Source organism: Epinephelus lanceolatus, chromosome 12, assembly GCF_041903045.1.
Source record: "Epinephelus lanceolatus isolate andai-2023 chromosome 12, ASM4190304v1, whole genome shotgun sequence".
Classification (NCBI taxonomy): Eukaryota; Metazoa; Chordata; class Actinopteri; order Perciformes; family Serranidae; genus Epinephelus; species Epinephelus lanceolatus.
Window position 1 is genome coordinate 27,939,435 of NC_135745.1, and position 22,926 is coordinate 27,962,360.

The following is a 22,926-nucleotide window of genomic DNA, read 5'->3' on the forward strand; positions in this document are numbered from 1 at the left end:
GTCATGAGAGAAATATTAAAGATGGTAAACCATATGTTATTTTTCTGCTGCAGACCAAAACAAGTCTTCCAAAATACCCCTCAAACTTGCAGCAACAATAGCTTTCTTCTTCTCATACGGCCTGTAAATAATTTTTCACCGAAGAAGTTATACTGTAAATATATAGCTACTAATATATTTATTGATTTGTGTTTGCATTCATATTAGTATCTCTGGTTTGTTTTCTTCTTTAAGCCAGATGTCCCCCAGTCAAGATCCATTGTGACTGACAGACATCGCCCTGCTTTGCATCCAAATGTGTGAGCGCCAAATAATCTGATGTTGGACTCAGATGACTGCACATTGTCCCTCGACAATCTCTTTTTTGAGAGACCCATTGTCCAAAAAGTGTGAGTACAAAGAGATGCCCCACATCATCCCTCTCTCATCTTCATCTCACAGCTGAATTCATTTTTTCCCTCTGGATTGCATTTGACAGAAAGCCACTGCACCAGGAGGTCAGCCCATGGCAGCTGGAAGTGCCTCCATCTCTTTCTCAGGTTCCAGCCACTCAGGATATGCAGAAGGAGGCAGAGTCTCTCTCTACCCTATACAGTATGTTGCGCTCTGGATTAGAGGGAATTCCTTTTCACTTGACTTGAGTAAACTGCTCAGTATCTGGCCTTTTGAAGCCCTACTAAATTTAACTGTGTGACTCACTGACACGATAGCTTGAATAGGCTTGAAAGCTTCTGGATCTGGGTCTTATGATATATTCTCATAATCATTAGTATAACTGGAATGGTAAAGTCCCCGATGTAAAGTCTTTTCTTCAGCAAGCAAAAAAGTCAACCATAATTCTGAGAGTCACACTCCAAATTACAGCTACCAACAACTTTGTGTGATGAAACTCTCTCCCTCTTCAATAATACAGGTTTCTCACAGAGACCCAAGACACTCCTGCCTTCTTTTAAAGGATCAGCTGGGCTTCAGGTTTTACCATCAAACATCAACAGTCCTTACAGTTATAACAATGATAAGAAAGAGCTTGAGGACACTCAGGGTGGCAGCAGCAGCACCAGCAGATGTGATGCCCTTTGGCATTTAGGTGAGGGGTTCAGGGATTACACTAACGGTGCCTGCCAGAGTGGCGGATGTGGAGATGAAACCCTGCAGGCCTCTGGTCATGCGGCCATCAACAGGAGGTGTTTGTCTCTGGACTACAGCGAAAGCCCACCTCTACGGAGAAGGCAAGTGTCAGTTATTTATCAAGAAGATGACATTTACTTGATTGTGAATCAACAACTTGTTTTCAGTGTTTCTGTGGTGCGTATTTTGAAAGATGAGAAGAGTTCTGCATTTGGGGGCAGTAACAGGTTTGTGATTTCAAAGCGTTTAACAAAGATTGATATGTGGCCTTGAGGCCGTGAAAAGCAGGTCAACAAGGATTTTCTCTCCTCGGAGGCGGATGCAGAATGTAATTTTTAAAAAATGCTTAATATAGCAGGATTAATGCTATTCAGTTCACAATATAAAAGCCATGTTTCCAGTTTTTCGCTGTCCAAAAAATGTAGTTATGATTCACGCCTTAATCCCTCAAATTGTTGGAATCCATGACGTGCTCAGTTAAGATGGAACTACAGTCTATCATGAAGAGGATCAAGTTCTTAAGAAAAAAATGAAAAGATGCTACACCATCAAATAAGCCTCCAAGCTCACAGCATTAACAGTAGTTCCCTCTCTTATTCTACCTTCTGCCTCTATCAATTCTATATTCCCTCCATATCTTCCCCTCCCTCTCACAACAGCTTGTTCAAGGTTCAGGTGTTGAACAGTGGAGGTGACTCGTCAAACACAGATGACCTCAGAAGCAGCAGCAGCCAGACAGCATCCAGACCTCAAACTTTTCTCAGTCCGGTTACCATGGCGACAGTGCCTCCTCCTCCTCAGCCGCCACGGGCGACAGTTAGCCAGGCAGCTCCTCCTTTCTCCCCCAAGCCCCCCTTCCCGCCCCCTCCTCTGGGCTCATCTGCAGCGAGTGGCCAACCCCCGCAGCAGGCGGCACATGCTGAGATGCAGGACAAGGGCACAAAGAGAGCCTTCGTTCCGCCCATGACGCCTCAGCCACTTCGCATAGAAGGTGCTGCACTGCATTGACACAGTCACAGACAGGCGCTGTGCTCACAGGCTATGACTGGTTTACCAAATAGCACTCATATAGCCTCTGTAATGTAGTGCAGTTAATGAGCGTGCCCATGTCTAGCCATGGCAGCAGCTGCCACATTGTGTTTGGGTGTGATGAGGTGAAATGAGGTGAGCTCCCCTCATTGACCGTTCCATTGTAATGCAACTTGCTGGTCACTAGGTGGTGGATTGTGAAACATTAGAAGCAGTAGACAGTAACAGTAGAACCCTTTGTGACCACATGTAGTCTACAAACATTACTGCAGCTTTACATTCACAACAGAATCAAACCTCGTGATTTTATACCTTACCAAAGTCTTAAACATTTCATATCAGCATTACGGTGGAATGAGTGGAATCACTGAGAGTGTGACTAAAGGTGAAAGTATTTTTTTGTGTTTTCATTGTGCACATTTTAGGTACCTCTGGGTCTGGAGTTTTGCGGCCAGTTTCTGAAATCCGTATCCTTTTTTGTTGTTGTGTAACTCAACACAATTTGAAATTGTCAGACAGTATGTGAACTGCGCCAGAAGCTTGGAATGCAATAACACAAGTACTGTGGTTTGATTTCCTGAATCATGCTAACACAGCAGCTAAGTTCAGATCCGTTTTCAACGAGTTCCCCTTTTTCAACTACGTTCAATCCAAAGCACTCGATGATGTAAGCATTATTTGGAAGCCTTTATAAACAGAGTGGTGAGGATTATAATTAACACGTCTTGTTAGAACCTGTGAGATGTGAACTGTGACTGCCTCACCTGGAGTTATGTTTGTTCACAGGTTCTTTACACGGGTAAGAACTTTGTGGCATGTGCTCCGACTGGATCTGGAAAAACAGTGCTGTTTGAGCTGGCCATCATTCGTCTACTAATGGAGACCTCAGAGCCCTGGAGAGATGTCAAAGCTGTATATAGTGAGCATAGACCCTATTAATACACCAAATAAACTCCACGCTGAGTAGATTTGGCCTAAAGTATGCTTTATATTCATAAGATATATTGCATTTAATTTAAAAAGTTGTACTTTCCGGTCTCAGTATTGCAGAAAATGATTCCTACCCAGAAAGATAATAATTTCTCAAACTGTTCTACATTCTTAACACCTGAAGGGACAGTTCATCCCAAAATTTAAGAGATTTTGGCCATAGAGATGTCTGACTTCTCCTGAATTTAATAGAACTAGATGGCACTTGGCTTGTGGTGCTCAAAGCATTATACTGGAGAAAAGTCAGACATCTCTACGGCCGATATCTCCAACACTCAGCAACTCACCAAAACAATCTGGATTAATAAGTAGCACTTCAGGAAAGAGTAAAAATATGTATTTTCAGGGGCGTCCAGTAGCTCACCTGGTAGAGCAGACGCCCCTGTGAACCAAGGCTGTGTCCTTGTTGCAGCAGCCTGGGTTGGTTCATGCCGGCGGCCGTTTGCTGCATGCCGTCCCCTCCTTCTCTCCCTCTTACACACTTAATCTGTCCTGTCAAATAATCTTAAAAAATATTTTTTGGTGAACTGTCTCTTTAAGATTTGATAAATGAACATGTGATATTTTTTTCTTCATTTATAACTGATTGAAAACACAAAATACAGATCTGGTGTTGCTTAACTGTTCATACACGCTGCCAATTTGAAAAAGCTTGTGCTGTATCAAAGTTCAGGCAGGAGGAAGAAATCCTATACCTGATGGAATTCAGCTTAGTCAAAGTCACTAAAGAGCAACAATGTTTTAACACAATACACCTGACTGTAATTATACACAGAAGCTTTGAATATGTGTATCATTCCCAGACTGTTTTCATTTTTGATTCAGTTATAGATTTAGGGTATTTCTAAAGTACAAAGAACTGCTTTGAAAAAAGATTCACTGTTTGTTCTTGCCAGTGGCCCCTATCAAAGCTCTCTGCAGTCAGTGCTTTGAAAGCTGGAAGAAGAAGTTTGGTCCCCTGGGACTGAGCTGCAAGGAGCTGACGGGTGACACAGAGATTGATGACTTCTTTGAGATTCAGGACTCCCACATCATCCTGACCACTCCTGTGTGTGACACTACAGTATACTGCCTCTCCATCAACGTATGCAATCTGTAGTTACATTTGAATATGTGATTTTGTGTTTAATTTTTTTTACAGGAAAAATGGGACAGCATGACAAGAAAATGGAAGGACAACTGTCTGTTGCAGCTTGTCAGGCTCTTCCTCATCGATGAGGTCAGATGTTTTGTTCACAGGCCCTTTGTTTAGTGTTTATAGTGTCTCATAATCTGCCTGCATAATGTTGGATACTCACAATGCCAAAAGATACACAGTTTACAGTGGGTTTTATTTTGCCACATTGTGTGATGGCACGCCATTAGCCTCTGCCCTCAGCACTTTATTTCACTTAAGGTTAGCCATTAAAAAATTACAGTACATGATGTTCAACGCCGGTTATTATGACAGTGCATTTAACTGGGCCATGTAGTTCTTCCACACTGAGATGCACCTCCTCATATAAGTGATGGAAGCAATGATAAAAGTATAGTTGCACTGAATTTGGGTGTTTATATTTGAGAGCTTCTATTTGGGTTTTCGAACAATGCTTCGAATGTCCATTTCTACATTATCACCCTAAAATTTTTTAAATATCCTCAAACAAGTTCCTCAATTTTAATGAAGTGATTCATCAAATTAAATGAGTCTTTTTTATTAAATCAACCATCTTTAATGAATATAATGCATTAGTTTTTGTCAACATAAATACCCCCTCGTTAATGCAGGTGTGTGCCTCCGTTTGTGTTCAGCGAGCAGGAGAGCACAGTTTTTTTACTTCAGGGAAAATGTTGTTTTTGAAAGGCTAAATGTCAACATATATAGACTGAAGCACTTGTGTACACAAGGTAATTAACTTGTGCGCACAAAATAAAAAAATGTCATCGTTCAGGACTTTAGGGACTAAGTAATAATGATCTTAGGCAGACAGCACTGGACTCTGATTCCACAAAAAGTATAATACTAATAATATTACTGCAGCCTAATCTTTATCTTTATCTGCAACTGTGCAGAAATAGCAGGTTTAAAAAGAATGAACAGATGTCCAAAAAGCAAAAAAGCTGCACTGTATTTGAATGCTTCGACCTATTAGGTACAGCCCTAGATAAAAGATAACTCAATTTTATTTTGCCAACATGTTTCTGAAGCCAACTGTAAGATCCATCAATCCATCCATCCATCCATCCATCCATTTTCATAACCGCTTATCCTCTTGAGGGTAGCGGGGATGCTGGAGCCTATCCCCGCTGATATTTGGCGAGAGGCGGGCTACACCCTGGACAGGTCGCAAGACTATCACAGGGCGGACACATAGAGGCAGACAACCATTCACACTCACATTCACACCTATGGACAATTTAGAGTCACCAATTAACCTGCATGTCTTTGGACTGTGGGAGGAAGCTGGAGTACCTGGAGAAAACCCACGCTGACATGGGGAGAACATGCAAACTCCGCACAGAAGGGCTCCCTCCTGGGATTGGAACCCTCTTGCTGTGAGGCGATAGTGCTAACCACCACACCACCGTGCCGCCCCAACTTTAAGATGACACATTTCATTCCTTCAGGTGCATGTGGTGAAGGACGTGACCCGCGGTGCCACGCTGGAAGTTGTGGTGAGCAGGATGAAAGCCGTACATGCCTACAGAACAGCACAGAATCCAGAGACAGACCTCTCCATGAGGTTTGTGGCTGTATCAGCCACCATACCCAACATCTCTGATGTAAGTGGCTGAGGGAGAGAGTCAGTGATCTTTCAGAGTGATATAATTCATAGATAAATCTGTAATTTGGAGTCCTAGTTTTGTGATTAAAGGTATACTACGCAGGCATTGTAGATTACTGTTTATAAACCGAATCGCCAGCAAAAATGAAAGTGAAAGCCAACTCCAGATTGGTGTTGTACTTCGCTGTATTTGTGTTTTTCTGGCAAAATGTCTGCGATTTCGTAGCTCCCTTTTGGATGTGTGTGCTTACAGTCAGGTACCTGGTTGCTACCCTTATAAAGTCCTGCCCTCACCTGTATGCTGTGTCCAGGAAAGCCTGAATACAATAACATAAGAAGATAATAAGAAAACACAGGCAGAAGGCAGAGTCTCTGCCAATAAATACACTGCCCTTGAGTTTGTGACAAATTAAGAAAGGCACCCTACTGACTCGCTTCCCTGTAATACACATACATAATTCTGTGCTTGCTCTGTATCGCTAGTTTAAATCAGTAATCGGATCATTGTTTTGTCTGCTGCGTTATTAGATAGCAGACTGGCTGTGTAATGAGAGCGGTCCAGCCACATATCTGAACATGGACGAGAGCCATCGTCCAGTGAAGCTGAGGAAAGTGGTGCTGGGATTCCCCTGCAGCCCGAACCAAACAGAGTTCAAGTTTGACCTGTCGCTCAACTACAAGATGGCCAACATCATACAAATATACTCTGACCAGAAACCTGCACTAGTGGTGGGTGAAGGATGTGGGCCAATTTGTGTGTTTGCTTTCCTTCTTGATTTTTTCATGTCATGGAATAAGACTGTAAGGTTATGAAGAGTTAATGAGGATGGTGGGTTTCTGTTTCTTGATGGTCGAATAATTTATGTTATTTTGTAGTTTTGCTCTACAAGGAAAGGAGTCCAACAGTCAGCTACAGTTCTGGCCAAGGATGCTCGTTTCATCATGAGCGTTGAGCACAAGCAAAGGTACGTTTCCTACATGTTCTCACATGTGCAACTAATCATCAAATCATTTCATGTTCAGTTAAGTTAATTTCACGGAAGGCTTGAGCTCGACTCTTTGTTACTTTTTTATCTATTTAGGTTGATGAGATATGCAAACTCTATTATGGATTCAAAACTGAGAGGTGAGTCCCTTTTTGAAGCCTACAGACACAGACCCAGCAAGAAGTACATGTTGATTTCTGGCTCTAAAACAGTGTAGCATTATTTGGTGTTACGTTTGTGGTCCAGATCTGGTGATGTTAGGAGTTGGTTACCACCATGCAGGAGTTGACCTGTCTGACAGGAAGCTGATAGAAGAGGCCTTCACTCTGGGAGACCTGCCTGTCCTCTGTGAGTCTTTCTTACTCTCAATTTTATCCTGTGCTGTAAATGGATATGTGACTATATGAGTGTGCAACATCATCCTGTGTTTTTATTTTCTTTGTAATGCTGCAGACGTAATCAGGAAAAACAAGTGTCACTGGTTACAGCAACTGAGTCGTACGGTATTCCACCCATATCGTGTTGAAACATTGCTAGGGCCCAGCCCAAGCTTTTTAACTGCAGGGTTGTGTCAAAAATGCATGTAAATGCATGTTTAATAGAACGTAAATTGCAGAGAGTGTGACTACTAATGACCTATACTGGTAAGTTTTTATGCCAAAAGCAATAAACAGTATTTTCCTTCCCATATTGACTAAACTGTTATGCACCAGTTGTAGGAATCTTTGTACAAATAAGTAAGAAATAAGATGGATGTTATGGATGTCTTGTTAAAACCTTCTGAGCAACAAAATACAACACACCTTTTCTGTAGCTTGATGAGATAGCAATACAACAGACAGACAGACAGCTCAGATAAAGTCAGGATATGCTCTCCGACAGAAGTACATTTTTAGGAGAGACTTAAACGGAGCCAGTGACTCAGATGGCCTTATATCATCAGGCAGGTCATTCCACAGCCACGGGGCCCTGATTGCAAAAGCGCTGTCCCCTTTGATCTTCAGCCTGGACTCTGGGACACGCAGAAAACCTCTGCCCGAGGATCTCAAACTATGCAGAGGGTCATAAAGGACTAACAGGTCTGAAATGTAATCTGGAGTCATGAAGAGCCTTAAAAGTAATCAATAAGATTTTAAAGTCAATCCTAAAACAAACAGAGAGGCAATGTATAGAGGCTAAAACTAATGCGATGCGGTCGTTCATAGTTGCAGGGTTTTTTGATTGAAACAGGGATAAAGGCTGTTGCAATAATCAAGACGTGAAGAGATAAAAGCATGTACAACAGTTTCTGTATCTCATTAAGTTAAAATAGATGGTATTTAAGCAATGTTTCTGAGGTGATAAAAGCATGATTGCACAAGCTTAGTGACATGACACCATGAGTTCTTGCCACAGGCTTTATGTGTTGTGACAGGTCAACAGTAGATGGCAGTATTTGGTATGTGATATGCTGTGACCCGAAGCTCATGAACACACCAAAGTTGGAATAGCGACCATCAGAGGAGCAGCCAGTGCCAGGCTGGCAAAGGTCTCAACTTAATTTGAATATAATCTGTCATTCAGTGCTGTTCGTACTCTACGTTACAACACGTTATGGATTCATGAGCACTTACATACTCAAAACTAAAAACTAAAAAGAGTTTCTTCCCATCGCTTGTACAGTTTGAAATCAGATTTTCATTGTATTTCACTGACACTAAATTTGTGTTCGTGGTCTGATTTTTGACACCCTAGTTACCACCAGGACTCTGGCCATGGGGGTGAATCTGCCAGCTCATCTGGTGGTGATCAAGTCCACCATGCAGTATGTGGCAGGCTCCTGTGAGGAGTACAGCGAGGCCGACTTGCTGCAGATGATAGGCCGAGCTGGAAGACCACAAGTAATGGCAGATAACAACAGAAAACTTGATTTATTGTTATTTCTCTCACTGTACCTCCCTTAGCTCAAGGAGGTAAGAGCTGGCGCACCATCACTAAACAAGGAACAGATGTGATGCATTTGTTTCACTGGTGCTGTCGCATTTTAACACAGGGTGCATCTCTCTTCTTTGATTGTTGAAAGTGTACCTTGCTGTCATAGAAAGAGCATTTATTTAAATACTTTAAAAGGAGTAAGAAAGATAGCAACAGTGATTTTTATTAAACTAAATAATTGTCGTCCCTTCTCTCTCTAGTTTGACACATCAGCGACTGCAGTGATCATGACCAAGATCCAAACCAAAGACAAGTACATGACACTCATGAATGGGATGGAAATCATTGAGAGCAGGTATTACAGCTCAGTCACTTGATATTCTTCACTCTCTCTTTCTCAGTCTTTCTTTCTTTCACTCTTTCTCTCTCATAGGAGAGATTATACAGTAATACATGAGGTAACAGTATACTTCCTTCCCCCAGCTTACACAGTCACCTGGTGGAGCACCTGAATGCTGAGATTGTTCTCCAAACCATCAGTGATGTCAACATGGCTCTGGACTGGATACGCTCCACCTTCCTCTACATCAGAGCCCTCAAGAACCCCACACACTATGGTCAGTCAGAGCTCAGGCACACAGAATGTGATGAGTGTCCAGATTCTTTGTCATGACTGAATGTAAAACCAGTGAGTGCAATGTGCCTCAATTCCAATTTCAGGTTTCTCTGCCGACTTAGACAGATATGGAATCGAAGCAAAATTGCAAGGTGGGCTACATCTGTTTTTACTCTATTTGAAGTCACTAAAGTAGCAGGAAGAAACTTGATAAAAAGGATAGTTCAGATTTTTGGAAGTGGGGTTGTAGGAGGTACTTATTCCTACAGCAGATGCTGGTTGGCACGCTCCCAGTTTGTATAAGTAGACTCGCTCTATGGAAGCTAAGCAGTGTACAGCTGTGGACAGGAGCAGCAACAAAATGTATTTTAACCACCAGAAAAAAAAATCATTATCAGTTTAAGTGTACGCTATATTTAGAATATTTTCATTGCTTTACCTTGCCGTGAGCCCTCCCTGACAGGGACCTTAAGCTGTTACTTTACTCTCTTCAAAGCCTATATACTCTGTGGACATTAACATGAATTATTCTAGGGATGCACCGAATATATTCGGTAACCGAATATATTCGGCCGAATATTGCAAAAAAACACACATTCGGTATTCGGTGGAATAAGTTAAAAGCAAGGCCGAATAATAGCGGCACGGTTTTGATAACGCAATCAAACCGTGTGCCGTGACGGGCGGATTAAAATGTCAGCAGTGTGGCAATCCATCCGTCACTGCACTCGCGTTTGCGACTAAAAATAGTTTTGAGCGAGCAAAATAGGCTTTAATCATTCAACACGCTGTGCGAGCAGCCTACAGATTTCAACCACCTGCAGAAACGAAAGGCAAATCCCACCGATTGTGGGTTGAACGGGGGTCACAGACACAGACAGTAATGTATTCCTGTCAAATACGGCGGCCATCGGCTTACCGGCGACGGAGAAGTCGGCTCCAATAATATCCTCTTCTTGGTGTCATGACTGCCCAAAAGTACCTGAACAGCTGAGCCAGCTAAACACAGGTATGTGACGTGTCAGAGGAGAAACGAGCCATTCACGGCCCACAAACCTCACCGCACTTTAGGGACTGTTCTTTACTTATGAAGGGGCTTGTCAGGGGAGGAGGGTGGCTGGTTGATTCTTATTTTATTTATTTGTTTTATTTTGATCCCCCCTATGTTCATCACTGATTGATGCTGTTTTTGAAGTATGAATAAGTCAATAAGTAATTTATTCCATTGAAATATCATTGATGTATTATAGAAAAGTAATTTATCTTTTCATAAATGACAAAAGGCACATCTGCCTCATTTTCGCTGTGGTATCGTGATACTACTCAGAACCATGATATTTTCATTGGTATCGTACAGCGGGATCCAATTTTGGTACCGTGACAACACTAATCTGGAGGGGGTTCATCTGCAAAAACTAATGAAAAACTAAACGATATTCGTTATTCGGTACTCGGTATTCGGCCAAGTGTTTAATATTATTCTGCTTCGGCTTCGGCCACAAATTTTCATTTTGGTGCATCCCTAAATTATTCCTCACAGAACACAGAGCTGCTGGTCTACCTCTGCCTTCATCAGTTTGTTTGTGTTATTGTGTGACTTTGGTGAATCCCAACTAACCCTTTAAACACCAAAGTAACAAAATAACACAAACAAACTTGCGGATCAAGGCAGCAGTAGACCAGCTGCTCCCTTGTTTTGCGTTCTGTTTTTGTCAAATGACTCTGGTGGCCTTGAAGAGAGCATAGATAACAGTTTCAGTTCCCAGTTGCAAAGGGTTGTCTGACGGCCAGTATTCTAAACATGGTGTACACTCAAACCTTTATAGATTATTTTTAGGTGACTAGAATTCATTTTGCTGCTGTCTCCATCCACAGCAGTACATTGCTTAGTTTCTGTAGTAGTACTCCTGTCTGCTTCTCCAAATTTGGGACTGCCGACTGCCATCTCCTGGATGTAATACACTCACTATGTATAATAAGTACCTCAGCCCCACTTCATAAAATCCAAACTATACCTTTAATGGATTTAAAACTCTGTACTGAAGCCACTTCTATCCAAGCTGTCCTACTCTGACTTTTTTTGAGCACATCACAACAGTATATTAAGGTGATTGCTGTTTCTCCTCTCACAGAACTGTGTCTGAAGAACCTCAACTCTCTGTCCTCCATTGGTCTGATCGACATGGATGAGGACATCAACATCAAACCAACAGGTTGAGAGGAAATTAGTTTAAATGGTGTCAAAATGTTTAGTGTGTTTTCACAAAGTTCCTCTTAGTTTCCTAACTTATGTTCAGGGGTGTGGATGACATCCGTATCTTCACCAACACTCTTCTTTTTCAACTGAGTCTTACAATTTGTTTTTGTTCCTGGCAGAGGGGGGCAGGTTGATGGCGAGGTACTGTGTTGCCTTTGACACCATGAAACAGTTCAGCAAAGTGGCTGGGACCGAGAACCTATCAGACCTGGTAGGTTTCCTGATAAGACTGCACGGCAATGTATTTGATTCAAATGCAGGCCCTTTGTGTCAAGGGCCCTGTATAAACAGTCTATAGTGCATGGTTTAAAGTGAATGGCACAATGCACTTAAGGCGTGTCCACCTACTCTTTTGTAGTTAAATGGTGCATAATCTGGTCGCAAAGTAAGGTGCAAGGAGCAAAGGAGTTTTATTTAGTGCCTTCATTAATCACAGGTATGATTTGGGTGTAACTTAAATTTGACCAATCACTGCTGTTAACATGGCAGATTGGAGAAGCGGGTGGTTTTCTGCTGGGAGTAAAGCAGTAAGAGCAGTAATGTCCCTGCATGTATCGTGGGACATTTAAGCAGCAAAACCTAGTTATAAACTTGACGGAGGAAACAGAACTAAACTTTTAGCTTCTGAAATGTCAAGTTATGCTGCTCTTCTTGTGTAAATATGGTCAGACTGCAGCTCTGCAGCTCTGCTCTCTGCCATGTTCACATTTTAGAGAATGTAGATAACATTTGCTACTTACACAACATCTGCTTTGGCCGTAAAAATTTTGTCTGTATGAAACAAGCAATGACAGTTGCGCTGCGTGGTTTGCTGCTTTGCGCTGGGTGTAAGATAGGGCCGTTTGTGTTGATAGGCTGGTTTCCTGTAAAAGAAAATTATTTACGATTAGAAAATACTGTTCAGATCAAAAGTGGCTGTGCATGTTCAGATTGAGTTGCTGTCGAAGAGCAAAGAGTTCAGTGACATCCAGCTGAGAGTGAATGAGAAGAGGCCCCTGAACACCTTGAACAGGGACAAGAACAGGGTCACCATCAGGTCAGATGTTTTTGACTACTAACTATTGCACATTCAGTGTCATACTTCCTGCTTCTAAATGCATCATGGTAGACATAGACACATGCTAATGTAGCTGAGATGTTTCTGTATTTTTCCAGGTTTCCCATTGAGGGAAAGATCAAAACCAGTGAGATGAAAGTGAACTGGTAGGTTTATTCATTCAGTGTTTTCTCTGTGGAAAAGCAGTGTTGAATAGAAGTAGGAACACTGGTTTATGAATTTCATTGCAGAATATGTATTATGGATTTCTTATGGACTGTCCATTACGGACATGCTTCTGTCACCTTGTCTGTAGCTTGATTCAGGCCCAGTTGGGGTCCATCTCGATTCCAGAGTTTGGACTGACACAGGACACAGCAAGGATCTTTAGGAACGGGATGCGCATCAGCAAATGTATGTTGACTGAACCAGGGATACCAAATAAAGACAGTGCTTTCTGTTTCATTTTATTCTTTAACTGTCATTGTGTTTTGATCTTTATCAGGCCTCTCAGAGTTTCTGAGTCACCAATCCAAGACCGGTCTCTCAGCTCTGCTCAACTCTCTGATCCTGGCGAAGTGCTTCAGAGCCAAGCTTTGGGAAAACTCGCCCTATGTTTCCAAACAGCTGGAGAAGATAGGTGGATACACACAGCATATTGTAGCATCTTAGGCAAACAAATATAGTCTAAAATGAGGCCAAATCTCCATGTTAGGTTCTACATGATGAATTAATTAATACAGTAAATATCCTTCCTATTAGATGCATACAATTAAATGAATATTAACATTTGATATGTTTCAGGTCAGACCCTGTCTACTGCCATGGTGAATGCTGGACTCACCACTTTCAGCAAAATAGAGCAAACGCACGCCAGAGAGATTGAGCTGGTCAGTCTGTGTAAAACACAAAGCATTTGATTTCCTGAGCTGGATCAGTGGCAATGTAGGCACCAGGCTTTGTTGATTCAACTGTGAACACCATAGTTTTGTTTTGATTTGCCAAGTGTTGGAGATATCGACCGTAGAGATTTCTGCCCTCTCTCTATTATAATGGAACCTTGGCTTGTGGTGCTAAAAGAAAACTCAACAGCGATGTCTCTGATTTCTAACATTGTTGATTTTATTCAGATTCTTAACAGGCATCCACCATTTGGCAACCAAATCAGAGAATCTGTCATACATCTCCCAAAGTATGAAGTTACTTTGGAGCAGGTAAAAGATATTGCAATGTTTTATTGTCAAAAGCACAAGTATGTTATGACGCTATATAACAGAGCATTTCACTTTTTGATTCTCTGACTTTTGAGCTATTATTGCAACTGATTGCAAGTGACACCTCTTTGGATATTACTGTTATTCTTAATGGTTTTTCTTTAAAGTTGTCTCTGTATTTGCAGCTTCCGAGGTATACCTGTGCTACGGCAGAGATCGTGGTGAAGGTGAACCTTAAAAACCAAGCACAGCTGCTGACGAGGAGAACAGCTCCAGACCAACACTATGTCTCTCTGATCATCGGGAACTCTGACAACTCTGTGGTCTTCCTACAGAAACTCACGTGAGAAAAAGTCCTCTGGCTCCTACGTATTCTGTATTGTCTTTACTTTGTTTTACTTACCCTCTTATTCCATATAATTCTATCACTAAATGAGAACACAGACCTTTCATTGTAATGTAAAAAAGACAGAGCCTGGTTTGAGAATATATATTAATTTTCAGGAGGCATCATTTTATTTGTTTTCCAGGGACTTGGTGCTGTTGAAGAGTGGTAGCTGGTCGAAGAAAATCGAGGTGGCAAAGGCCTCAAAAGGAGAGGAGATCAGTGTCAATCTCATCAGCTCACAATACGGTAAACCATGATAATACCTTTGCATTTAACACAGAAATATAGCCACAGTATGTATCATCTATATTATAGAGGTGAACAACAGTATGTAGAAAGGCTATAGTTTTTTTAAACATTTAGGGGGACACATATTAAGCATCAAACACTTCATTTCCTTCATTGTGGTTAATTTTTGTGCACCAAGTTGTTCCTTTTCTGCATCAATTTATGGTAGACATGTCTCGGTACTTCCTGCTTCAACTGTACATAGTTGCTTCCTCTTCTTTCTGATTTTTTGGCACATTGCAATCATTGCTTTTGATGCTGCATTCTGCCACCACCTACTTTACCGGAGACATTATTGCATTTATGAGTTGCGTTCTGCTTCCAGCTGGCTACCTGATGGTGGCGCTGTGTGCACATTGAAATCATGACCAGAAAAAGAAAGTAATTTTCTCTGATTAAAAACGTAGCCTCCTCAACGCTTGTGACAAACTGAGATGCAGCAGTGAAACTTTGAGTTCCTCGGGCTACTTTGTGTAGTCCACTCAAGCAATGAGAAACAGTCAGGCTGCTAGTGATGGAGACAGAAAACAATGCACACAGGGAAAGCACCTGTGGTTGAAGCCACCCTGTGGATTGATAATGCCCGGTCATGTAATGCCTTTAGTTACGATATATTCATGTAGTAAATATACAGTTGTTAATTAGATGGTAATTTGCATGAGAAATAAAGAAAAAGAAAAAAAATCTGATACAATATGATCTACATATAGTGATCAAGTAATTTATTTTTTGTTGTAATGTTTGTTTTTTTGGCTTTAGACTCTTGGAGTGGACTGCCTATCAGTGCTTTGCAGGGAGTGCATGACTTACTGTACATTTTGACCTTTTCCTCTCCTACAGTCGGCCTGGACATCCAACAGAAGTTCAATGTCTACTTCTCTGGAGCAAGGAGGTTTGGAACTGATAATCCATACAACATGCCATACGATCCTAGTGGACATAGACTGCAGCAGTCTGCACTGAAACCACAGTCTGCAGATCAGGCTGCAGCTCACAGGGAAAATGACACATCTGCTACAGACCAAGGTGCGACAGTGCGGCTTTATTTTGTTGGTGCTGAAATATAACCGTGAGTATATTCATATAGTATGTTTTCAAAAGTAGGTTCATATTTAAGATGGGTTTTATTTCTATTTCAGATTCAGCCAATAAAAGACAGTGCAACCACTTCTGCAAAAACAAGGATCTCTGTGGCCACGACTGCTGTGAGTACAATCACTCGTCTTTCACTGTGTGTTTGTGTCTTTGTGTGGCTGTCAAGATTAAAGAGGTCTCCTCTCCACCCTCAAGGTAAAGTAGGTGTAACTGTGGCACGGACGAGGTCAGCAAATCAAGAATCTGGTTTCTCTTACTATTTGAAAGACCTGAGGAGCAGGTGTGACACACTCACACAGACCCCTGTCAAACGACTCAAGGTGAGAAACAAACCAGATATGATTTTCGGAGTGTGTTCAAGCCTGCATCATGTACTCTTTAACACTGCAGCCATCACACAAAAAACAGTTGTTTGATTTAAACAAATAAACATGATTCAATGTGTAGCTGTCTGTGATTTTTACAGGATATAACTCAATACCGTCCTTTTCAAGGGATTTCACTGTCAGACAAATTTCCAATATCAGTATAAAATCTTCACCTCAGTCTGTGCTCCTGTGATCATGATTTTTTGGTGCAAGCTGGTCATAAAACTCAGTCCGAGCTGCCTTAAGTCTTTATCTTGTCCTGATGTTCTAACAAAATCAAACATGTTTAATATTATTTTAAGTTTTTAGTTTTGGCTCATGCAAATACTGAAGTTCAGTGATGTGAACGTTGTCACCATCCAATAACTGTGCGCTCTCCAGCACTGAACAGGAAGCAGCAAAATGGAGCAGTAAACAAGTGTCGGTTCTCCTGTACTGTGGAAAAGGAGGAGAAATTGGTGGAGATGTGGAGTGAACAAGAGTCTGTTTAATTTGACATGTATTTGATTCACCAACTAGCACTTGTTATAGTGAGAAATCTTCGTTTTTGAAAGGCCTCTTATTCCCGAGGTCTTTTCCTACTAAAATAGCGCGGAGGCTGGTAGCAAGTTGAGGCGACGAAATCAAAAAGTTTGTACACAAATATGGTTTATCTTTATGGATTATATAGATGTCTAATTGACAAGAATATTGTCGACATATGATGCCTTTTATCTTATGTTTCTAGAGTGATGTGTTTGGCGGAAACGTAAGGAATTGTTAAAATGTCATATTTCTTACAGGGAGTTTGGTGTAGTATTTTCGACCAGGGGCAGGATGGGAAATAAATCTCTACAGGAATGTAGTTGTAGTCTTGTAAATAGTGACCCTGCAGGATCCTCAGTCTTTGTGAAATCTTATAATGTGTGACTAAAAACTCACATTATCTGAAGATGTGAGAGGGTGTCAGCCTTATGTACTTAGTGTATGGTAGGCTGTGCCATCCTAAAGCTCATGCAGGATAGAATAGAAACTGCAATTATGCAAGATTCTTTTTCTCCAAACAGGAGATACTCGTTTTTATAGCTAAAAAGAATATTTATTAACGTGCACATTAGAATGAAAAATTTGAAAAGTCTTTTGCCAATTAGACCCCATCGAGATGGTATAATATAAGGAGGGTGATGAAGTCGATTAGTCGAGTAGGGAACACCCTTGGGGTCTAGACGCTGGTGCCGGTAGAGGTGGGGAAGTTGAGATGAGAAGAAGTGCTGATGATCTGGATGAGTAGAGGAATGAGCCTTTGTTGAACTCGTCCTGGACTCTGGATAAGATGGCTGGAGGTGTATGGGATGGAGGAGGGCACGACAGTTCTGCCTAACATCACAGCTGACGGCAGCAGAGGAGAGAGCAGATTTAAAATTTTGCAGTAGTATCCTGATTGGCTGATAGAAAATGTGGCGAAGTTTGATTGGATAACTAGAAGAGTGAACACCCATAGTCAGCTGATGAGAGGAAGCAGTGGGAATGGGAGGGAGAGAAGTGTGAATGGATAAGCACAAAGAAAGTCTTCCTGATTGAACTCACGCTGAATTTCATTATGGATGAACAGCTGTTATACTGAATAGTGCTAAGATATTAGAATACTATTAGCATGTATGTACATTAAGGATGTGCATAAGACATATACCAGAGTCATGTCATGTAGACATGCACATTTTAAAAAGCTTTCAAAAAATATTGTTTACCTGTGTACAATATGCAGATTAAAAACAATATGTGTGTTTTTACACTTAACTTAATATTAAATTTGTGAATAATTTTACATTTGACAAACAATAAAATTGTATTTCTTGTTTGTCTATAAGTCAATTTAAAGATCTTTTTCTGTGTCACTGAGCTGAATAAGTCTCCGTTTGGTGTTCTGATTATTTTCCTCAGATGAAAATGCGTGAGGACTCTGCGTCTGTCAACATGCACGAGTTTGCTTACAAACCCAAAGAGAGGCTTCCGTCTGTTTCCTGGTATTTACAGTTACACCGGCATTGTACACTTGCTTTGATTCATAATTGCAAATAATACAATAAGTCTTCTAACAACTGCTGCAATTTAAAAAAAATGATTGTGATTGAATTGTGTTTCAATGAAAACTGATGGCCTAATGTCTTGTTTTATTTGATGAAGGTATGGAGGAAGTGACTACGAAGCTCCAGTAAGGTCTAACACAGAGACTGTGGATCTGACGGGAGAACACTGTGCTCAGCTGCCAGATGTGGTGCATCTGGATGTTGACAGTGGTAAACAAGTCATGAACTCTGAACACACCACATTGCCCTACAACGCAGGATTTAATAATCCCATTATCAGTGACTGTGTTTTCCTGTCTCTCATACTCAGATTATGATGACTTTGTGGAGGACATGCACAGGATGATGGAGGAGTCTGTCCAAACACCTGCTGCATCACACTCTCACCATCAAAGTATTGTTCAACAGCTCAAACTCATTACGAGACACACAATACTGCTGGATTTGCATGTGAAAATTGAATAGTGAAAAACATGCAAAGCCACCAGTTATAGTCTTTAAAAATGCAGGAGTCCTTACAGAGGTTCTTTTGTCAGATTAGATCCAAGAAAGGCCAGAGTGCAGTAATCTTTTATGACTTTGATTTTAATCATCTGTGTTCAGGTTCCTCGGTGTGGATGACCCCAGGAATCAGTGTCGGTGTGAGTCAGAACCATAAACTACTTCTAAACCAGATCAATACAACCAACTCAGCTTATCCCCAGAGGTCTACTGCAATGTCAAACCAGGGTGTTCACTGCGAAAACACTTCTTCCTCACACATACCGACCGTCAGCTTTGACCTTGGAGATGAATGGGACGACTTTGATGACGAGAACCTGGTGCATGCCAGCGAGACATCAGTGACCACCTCGTGTCCAACAAATGTTAAACCTCAAGTCCAGCAATCTGTTGACCACAGCATGCAAGGTAGAGAGAAGTGTGAGTTGCATTTAATTTAGGAGATAAAGGAGGTAACAAGTTTGTGTTTTCTCAGCTTCTCATACATCTCGTTAAGACGTCATTGTAACACACACAGTTGTGTTTTAATCATCTTTGCATGCCTTACTTCAGGCATGATTATGAGGGAATATGCCTCACAATTGTCAGAGTTTTATAATCCTATGTGTGTTTGATGTGTAGGCTTTGGCGCTACTTCTGCACCAGTATTCCACAGTCACTCTCAGGTCAGACCCTGTAGCACCACTGTCAGAACACCACTGAGGTAAACCCAGAGAATTACACACAAATAATTTCCAACTGAGATGCAATTGTTTGTTTCAAAGATCAGAAATCAAATATATGTGAAATATTTATAATCTCTTACCTGACTGAGGTTTCATATTGTAGTTAATACAATAAAAACATTTGTTGTATTTTTGTGTTTTAGGTCGATTTCACCAACTTTAAACCCTGAAATCAGAACACCAGGACGCTCAGTGCTCACAGTCAAACCGCAGAACAGAATCACACTCGACTGGAATAAGAAGGTGTGTGTGATGTGATGTTTTTTAAATTTGTGTTTTTTTGTTTGCTTTATTCTGATCGATCTGTTCTTGTTTTTACTGAATTTTTAATTTTCTAATGATTTGATTGAGGTGTGTGTGTTGAACACTTGGGCAGAAAGCTGGATTATTCATGTTTGGCATATAGTTAATTGATAAAATATTTTATAAACGGGGTAGGACTTTCTAAGGATTCACTTCTTCCTACTCCTTTCTGGACATGACATACTTAATTATGTTGTGGATTGAGAATTTGCTGTAAATGTTTACCCGGTATTCTGGTTTTGTTTTTTTTCACCAAATAATGTCTTGAACGTCATGTCTCTCATCTGTGTGGATACATTTAAATATCACCAAAAAAAACAAGGCAGAAAGCAAAATATATTGTTGGTCAGTGGTGGAAGACGTACTCAGATCTTTGAACTCTGAAGTACAAATAGCAATACCACAGTGTAGAAATACTCAGTTACAAGTCAAAGTCCTGCATTCAGACTCTTATGTAAGAAAAAGAACAAAACTATTAGCATCAAATTTGACTTAAAGTACCAAAAGTAAAAGTACCCATCCTGCAAAATGGCCCTTATCAGATATATATATTTTACATCACTGGATTATAATATTTATGCAGGAATGTGTTCATCACTTTAATGTTGCAACTTAAAAGTGGAGATCATTTTATGGGAAGTTTAACCTAAAATAATATTTCATAATGCATTAGTTGATTGATGTTTTGTAGCAGTAATCTAAATATGGAAAGTAAATTGTGGCTAAGCTGTCAAATAAATATAGCATGTTGTGGCGTAGAGGTATGATGCACTGTACTTGAGTAAATGTACTTAGTTACTTCCCACTTCTGCCATTAGTTTTGTTTATTGTTTCATTATGGACTGGAATATTCTGTCAGTTTATTAACCCTTTGTAAACTGAGCAAATTGGCTTGATTACTTTCAAAAACATGGGAAGAATGTAATGAGCAACCAAAGAAATGACCCCAAAATATTTGCAAGAAATTAGTAAAAATTGAAAACAAGAAAATCAGTTTAAAAAAAAAAGTTAAAAACAAAACAAACAAGGGAATGACCTGGGAAAAGTACATAAAAATTATAATAAGCCTGCACCATAATTTTAAATGTAATAATAATAATTATAAATATAGTTTTTGCCTAGGATTTTCCCTGTTTTCTTTTTTAAATAATCTTTTTTTTTTTTGCAATTTGTGGGACATTTCTTACCAAGTTGCTCGTTGCCTTTTTTCCCCCATGTTTTTGAAAGAGATCACATCAATTAGCTCAGGGTTTAAATATTTAAATACTAGTGACAGGTGTCTGAGTGATGTCACTCCAGGTTTTACAGGGTTAATTGCAAAATGGTTACTAGTTGTAAGGTTAGCCTTAATCAAGGTGCCAGTAAGCGGCTTAACTTTTCGAAAATCTCTCCTGGTGTATGGTCAGTAGCACACATGACACATGTCTCCCTTCCTCATGTTCAGAGACCGAGCATCTTTAGAGAAGAGTTCGCAGTGAAAACACCACAAAATCTCCCAAAGCAGACCGAGACCCTCGTGGCTCCACTTACCAGACCGTTTGATTTCTTCTCAACAATGAGTGTCCCGGCCAACACCAGCTCATCTGTCAACAGAAGGTAGAGGAAGATACAATGACAAGGCTTGTAGTGACTCATTACAATATTCTTTCCTCTGTACATAATGAAAATAATTCTATATCAAATATACTCTGAAGTGTAATTTTCACCTGATTAACCCCTTCCCTTTCTTTTAAACCTTGTGTATTCAGCACCAGCTACAAAGAAGAAGAAGCTTTCCTTGGGATATTTGATGGTATATTTTAGAGGTGCTACTTGTCCTACTGACAAAAATATGTTGTTAACATAAAGTGTTTTTTTATGTTTATGTTCATATATTGTTACTGGTGAGCTTTACATGAACAGTTGTTGACGTCATGTTACTATATGTTCATATTATAAATGAAACAAATAGTTTCTAATGTTCTGATTCTAATTGTTAGTAATGTTATTTATTTATTTATGTGTTTATTTATTTATTTATTTAATAAATTCTGTGTTTATTGGATGATTCAGTGCAGTCTTTCGACAAATCCTCAAAGCTTTAAAGTAAATAGATGAGAGATCTACCCTCATTGTTTAACCGAACACATATTTATCCTTTGATGGGGCAAGTTAAACATTTAGCACCTATTCTTCAGGTAATTTCTCAGTGGTCATGAAATCAGTTTCATTTATTTAATCTGGTGTTTAAAATCAGCACACAGGAGTTGAAATATGGCTGCATCTGCTTTAAACAGCTATTTTGAAAATATCAGAAATGGATCCAGCATCCTCAGTAACACCCAAAACCGCTCCAGTACTGTCCAAATCGGCCAAGCAGCTGCTGAAATATAGTCTATATATATGATTATGCCATTTAATACTAGTTATGCAAATTTTCCAACATATTCAAGTCAACATCTGACAGTTTCTAAATATTGGGCACCCGTTCTGTACATTTCTAACATGCTGTTAAGAAGACTCTCTGGAAGGCTGGTGACTAAAAATTCTGTTTTCTCTGATTTAAGGCTCAGATTGAAGCTTACTAACTTGGCAAGTTTTCTATGTACAAGTGAAGCAGCGATATTAAACACAAAGTGACGAAAAATAATCATATTTGAGGAGAATATGTCAAACAGACTCATTTTTTTGTTTATCTGGGTGGATGTTGTGTGTAATACGTTAAAATAAAATGGTAGCATGTCCCAGAATCTTATTTTGCTACTTTCCCCTTTGTCTCAGGATACTTTTTACCTTATTGCATACTTGTATGTCTCTACCATCGTAGTGCACTAATATTTGCATTTACATTATTTCCTCAGAAACATGCCCCAAAAAAGGGGTTTTGGGCCCCCTGAGATCAAACGGCTCTGAGCTGGGGCTGCTTGTTATCACCTTTTGATGCCCCATGGTTTAGGCTAACAAGAAATAATGAAAAGGTAGTTTAAAACATGCGAGCTGGACCTGACTCCTGGCCTATAATGTACATTTAGTGATTTGTCAAACAAATGTGGATCTAAAGAGCACATTTTTAGTTTTATGCAGGTTAAGGTCCACACTGCAGCATGCGTGGACCATAGAAAGCAGTCTTTGCACCTTTGTTAGGTCTGGGATGTCGCTTCCCATCAGCTTTTCATCATAGTACGCCTTTCATCACAGATTTTAATGGCTTCCCATTCACAGTCCCGTCTTCCCCCCGGAGATCCCTTGATATCGCGAGATTTGTGTGACGTAACTTT

General features: G+C 40.3%; 1 protein-coding gene across 1 annotated transcript; it reads left to right on the forward strand.

Annotated features, from left to right (window-relative positions):
• Positions 1 to 248: 248 nt before the first annotated feature.
• On the forward strand, positions 249 to 22,434 carry hfm1 (helicase for meiosis 1). The gene is made up of 38 exons (XM_078173201.1): positions 249 to 389; positions 479 to 594; positions 956 to 1,229; positions 1,788 to 2,119; positions 2,583 to 2,624; positions 2,754 to 2,824; positions 2,944 to 3,076; positions 4,044 to 4,195; positions 4,289 to 4,366; positions 5,755 to 5,910; positions 6,441 to 6,641; positions 6,789 to 6,877; positions 6,995 to 7,038; positions 7,145 to 7,246; positions 8,633 to 8,778; positions 9,073 to 9,167; positions 9,296 to 9,429; positions 9,533 to 9,580; positions 11,561 to 11,641; positions 11,805 to 11,896; positions 12,615 to 12,721; positions 12,841 to 12,888; positions 13,038 to 13,135; positions 13,227 to 13,361; positions 13,526 to 13,611; positions 13,852 to 13,935; positions 14,121 to 14,278; positions 14,466 to 14,569; positions 15,452 to 15,637; positions 15,751 to 15,816; positions 15,902 to 16,026; positions 17,995 to 18,077; positions 18,238 to 18,350; positions 18,744 to 19,049; positions 19,263 to 19,344; positions 19,510 to 19,609; positions 21,114 to 21,265; positions 21,418 to 22,434. The coding sequence occupies exons 1-38, from the start codon at positions 319 to 321 to the stop codon at positions 21,470 to 21,472; spliced, it is 4,545 nt and encodes a 1,514-aa protein (XP_078029327.1). The 5' UTR covers positions 249 to 318; the 3' UTR covers positions 21,473 to 22,434.
• Positions 22,435 to 22,926: the final 492 nt, after the last annotated feature.

What these genes read in the sequence shown, in the direction of transcription:
- hfm1 (XM_078173201.1), top strand. Translation starts at nt 319, where the DNA reads ATGTTGGACTCAGATGACTGCACATTGTCCCTCGACAATCTCTTTTTT. An exon ending in AATCCAAAGCACTCGATGAT is followed by an intron (nt 2,825 to 2,943) that starts GTAAGCATTATT and finishes GTTTGTTCACAG; the next exon opens with GTTCTTTACACGGGTAAGAA. An exon ending in AAGAACAGGGTCACCATCAG is followed by an intron (nt 12,722 to 12,840) that starts GTCAGATGTTTT and finishes GTATTTTTCCAG; the next exon opens with GTTTCCCATTGAGGGAAAGA.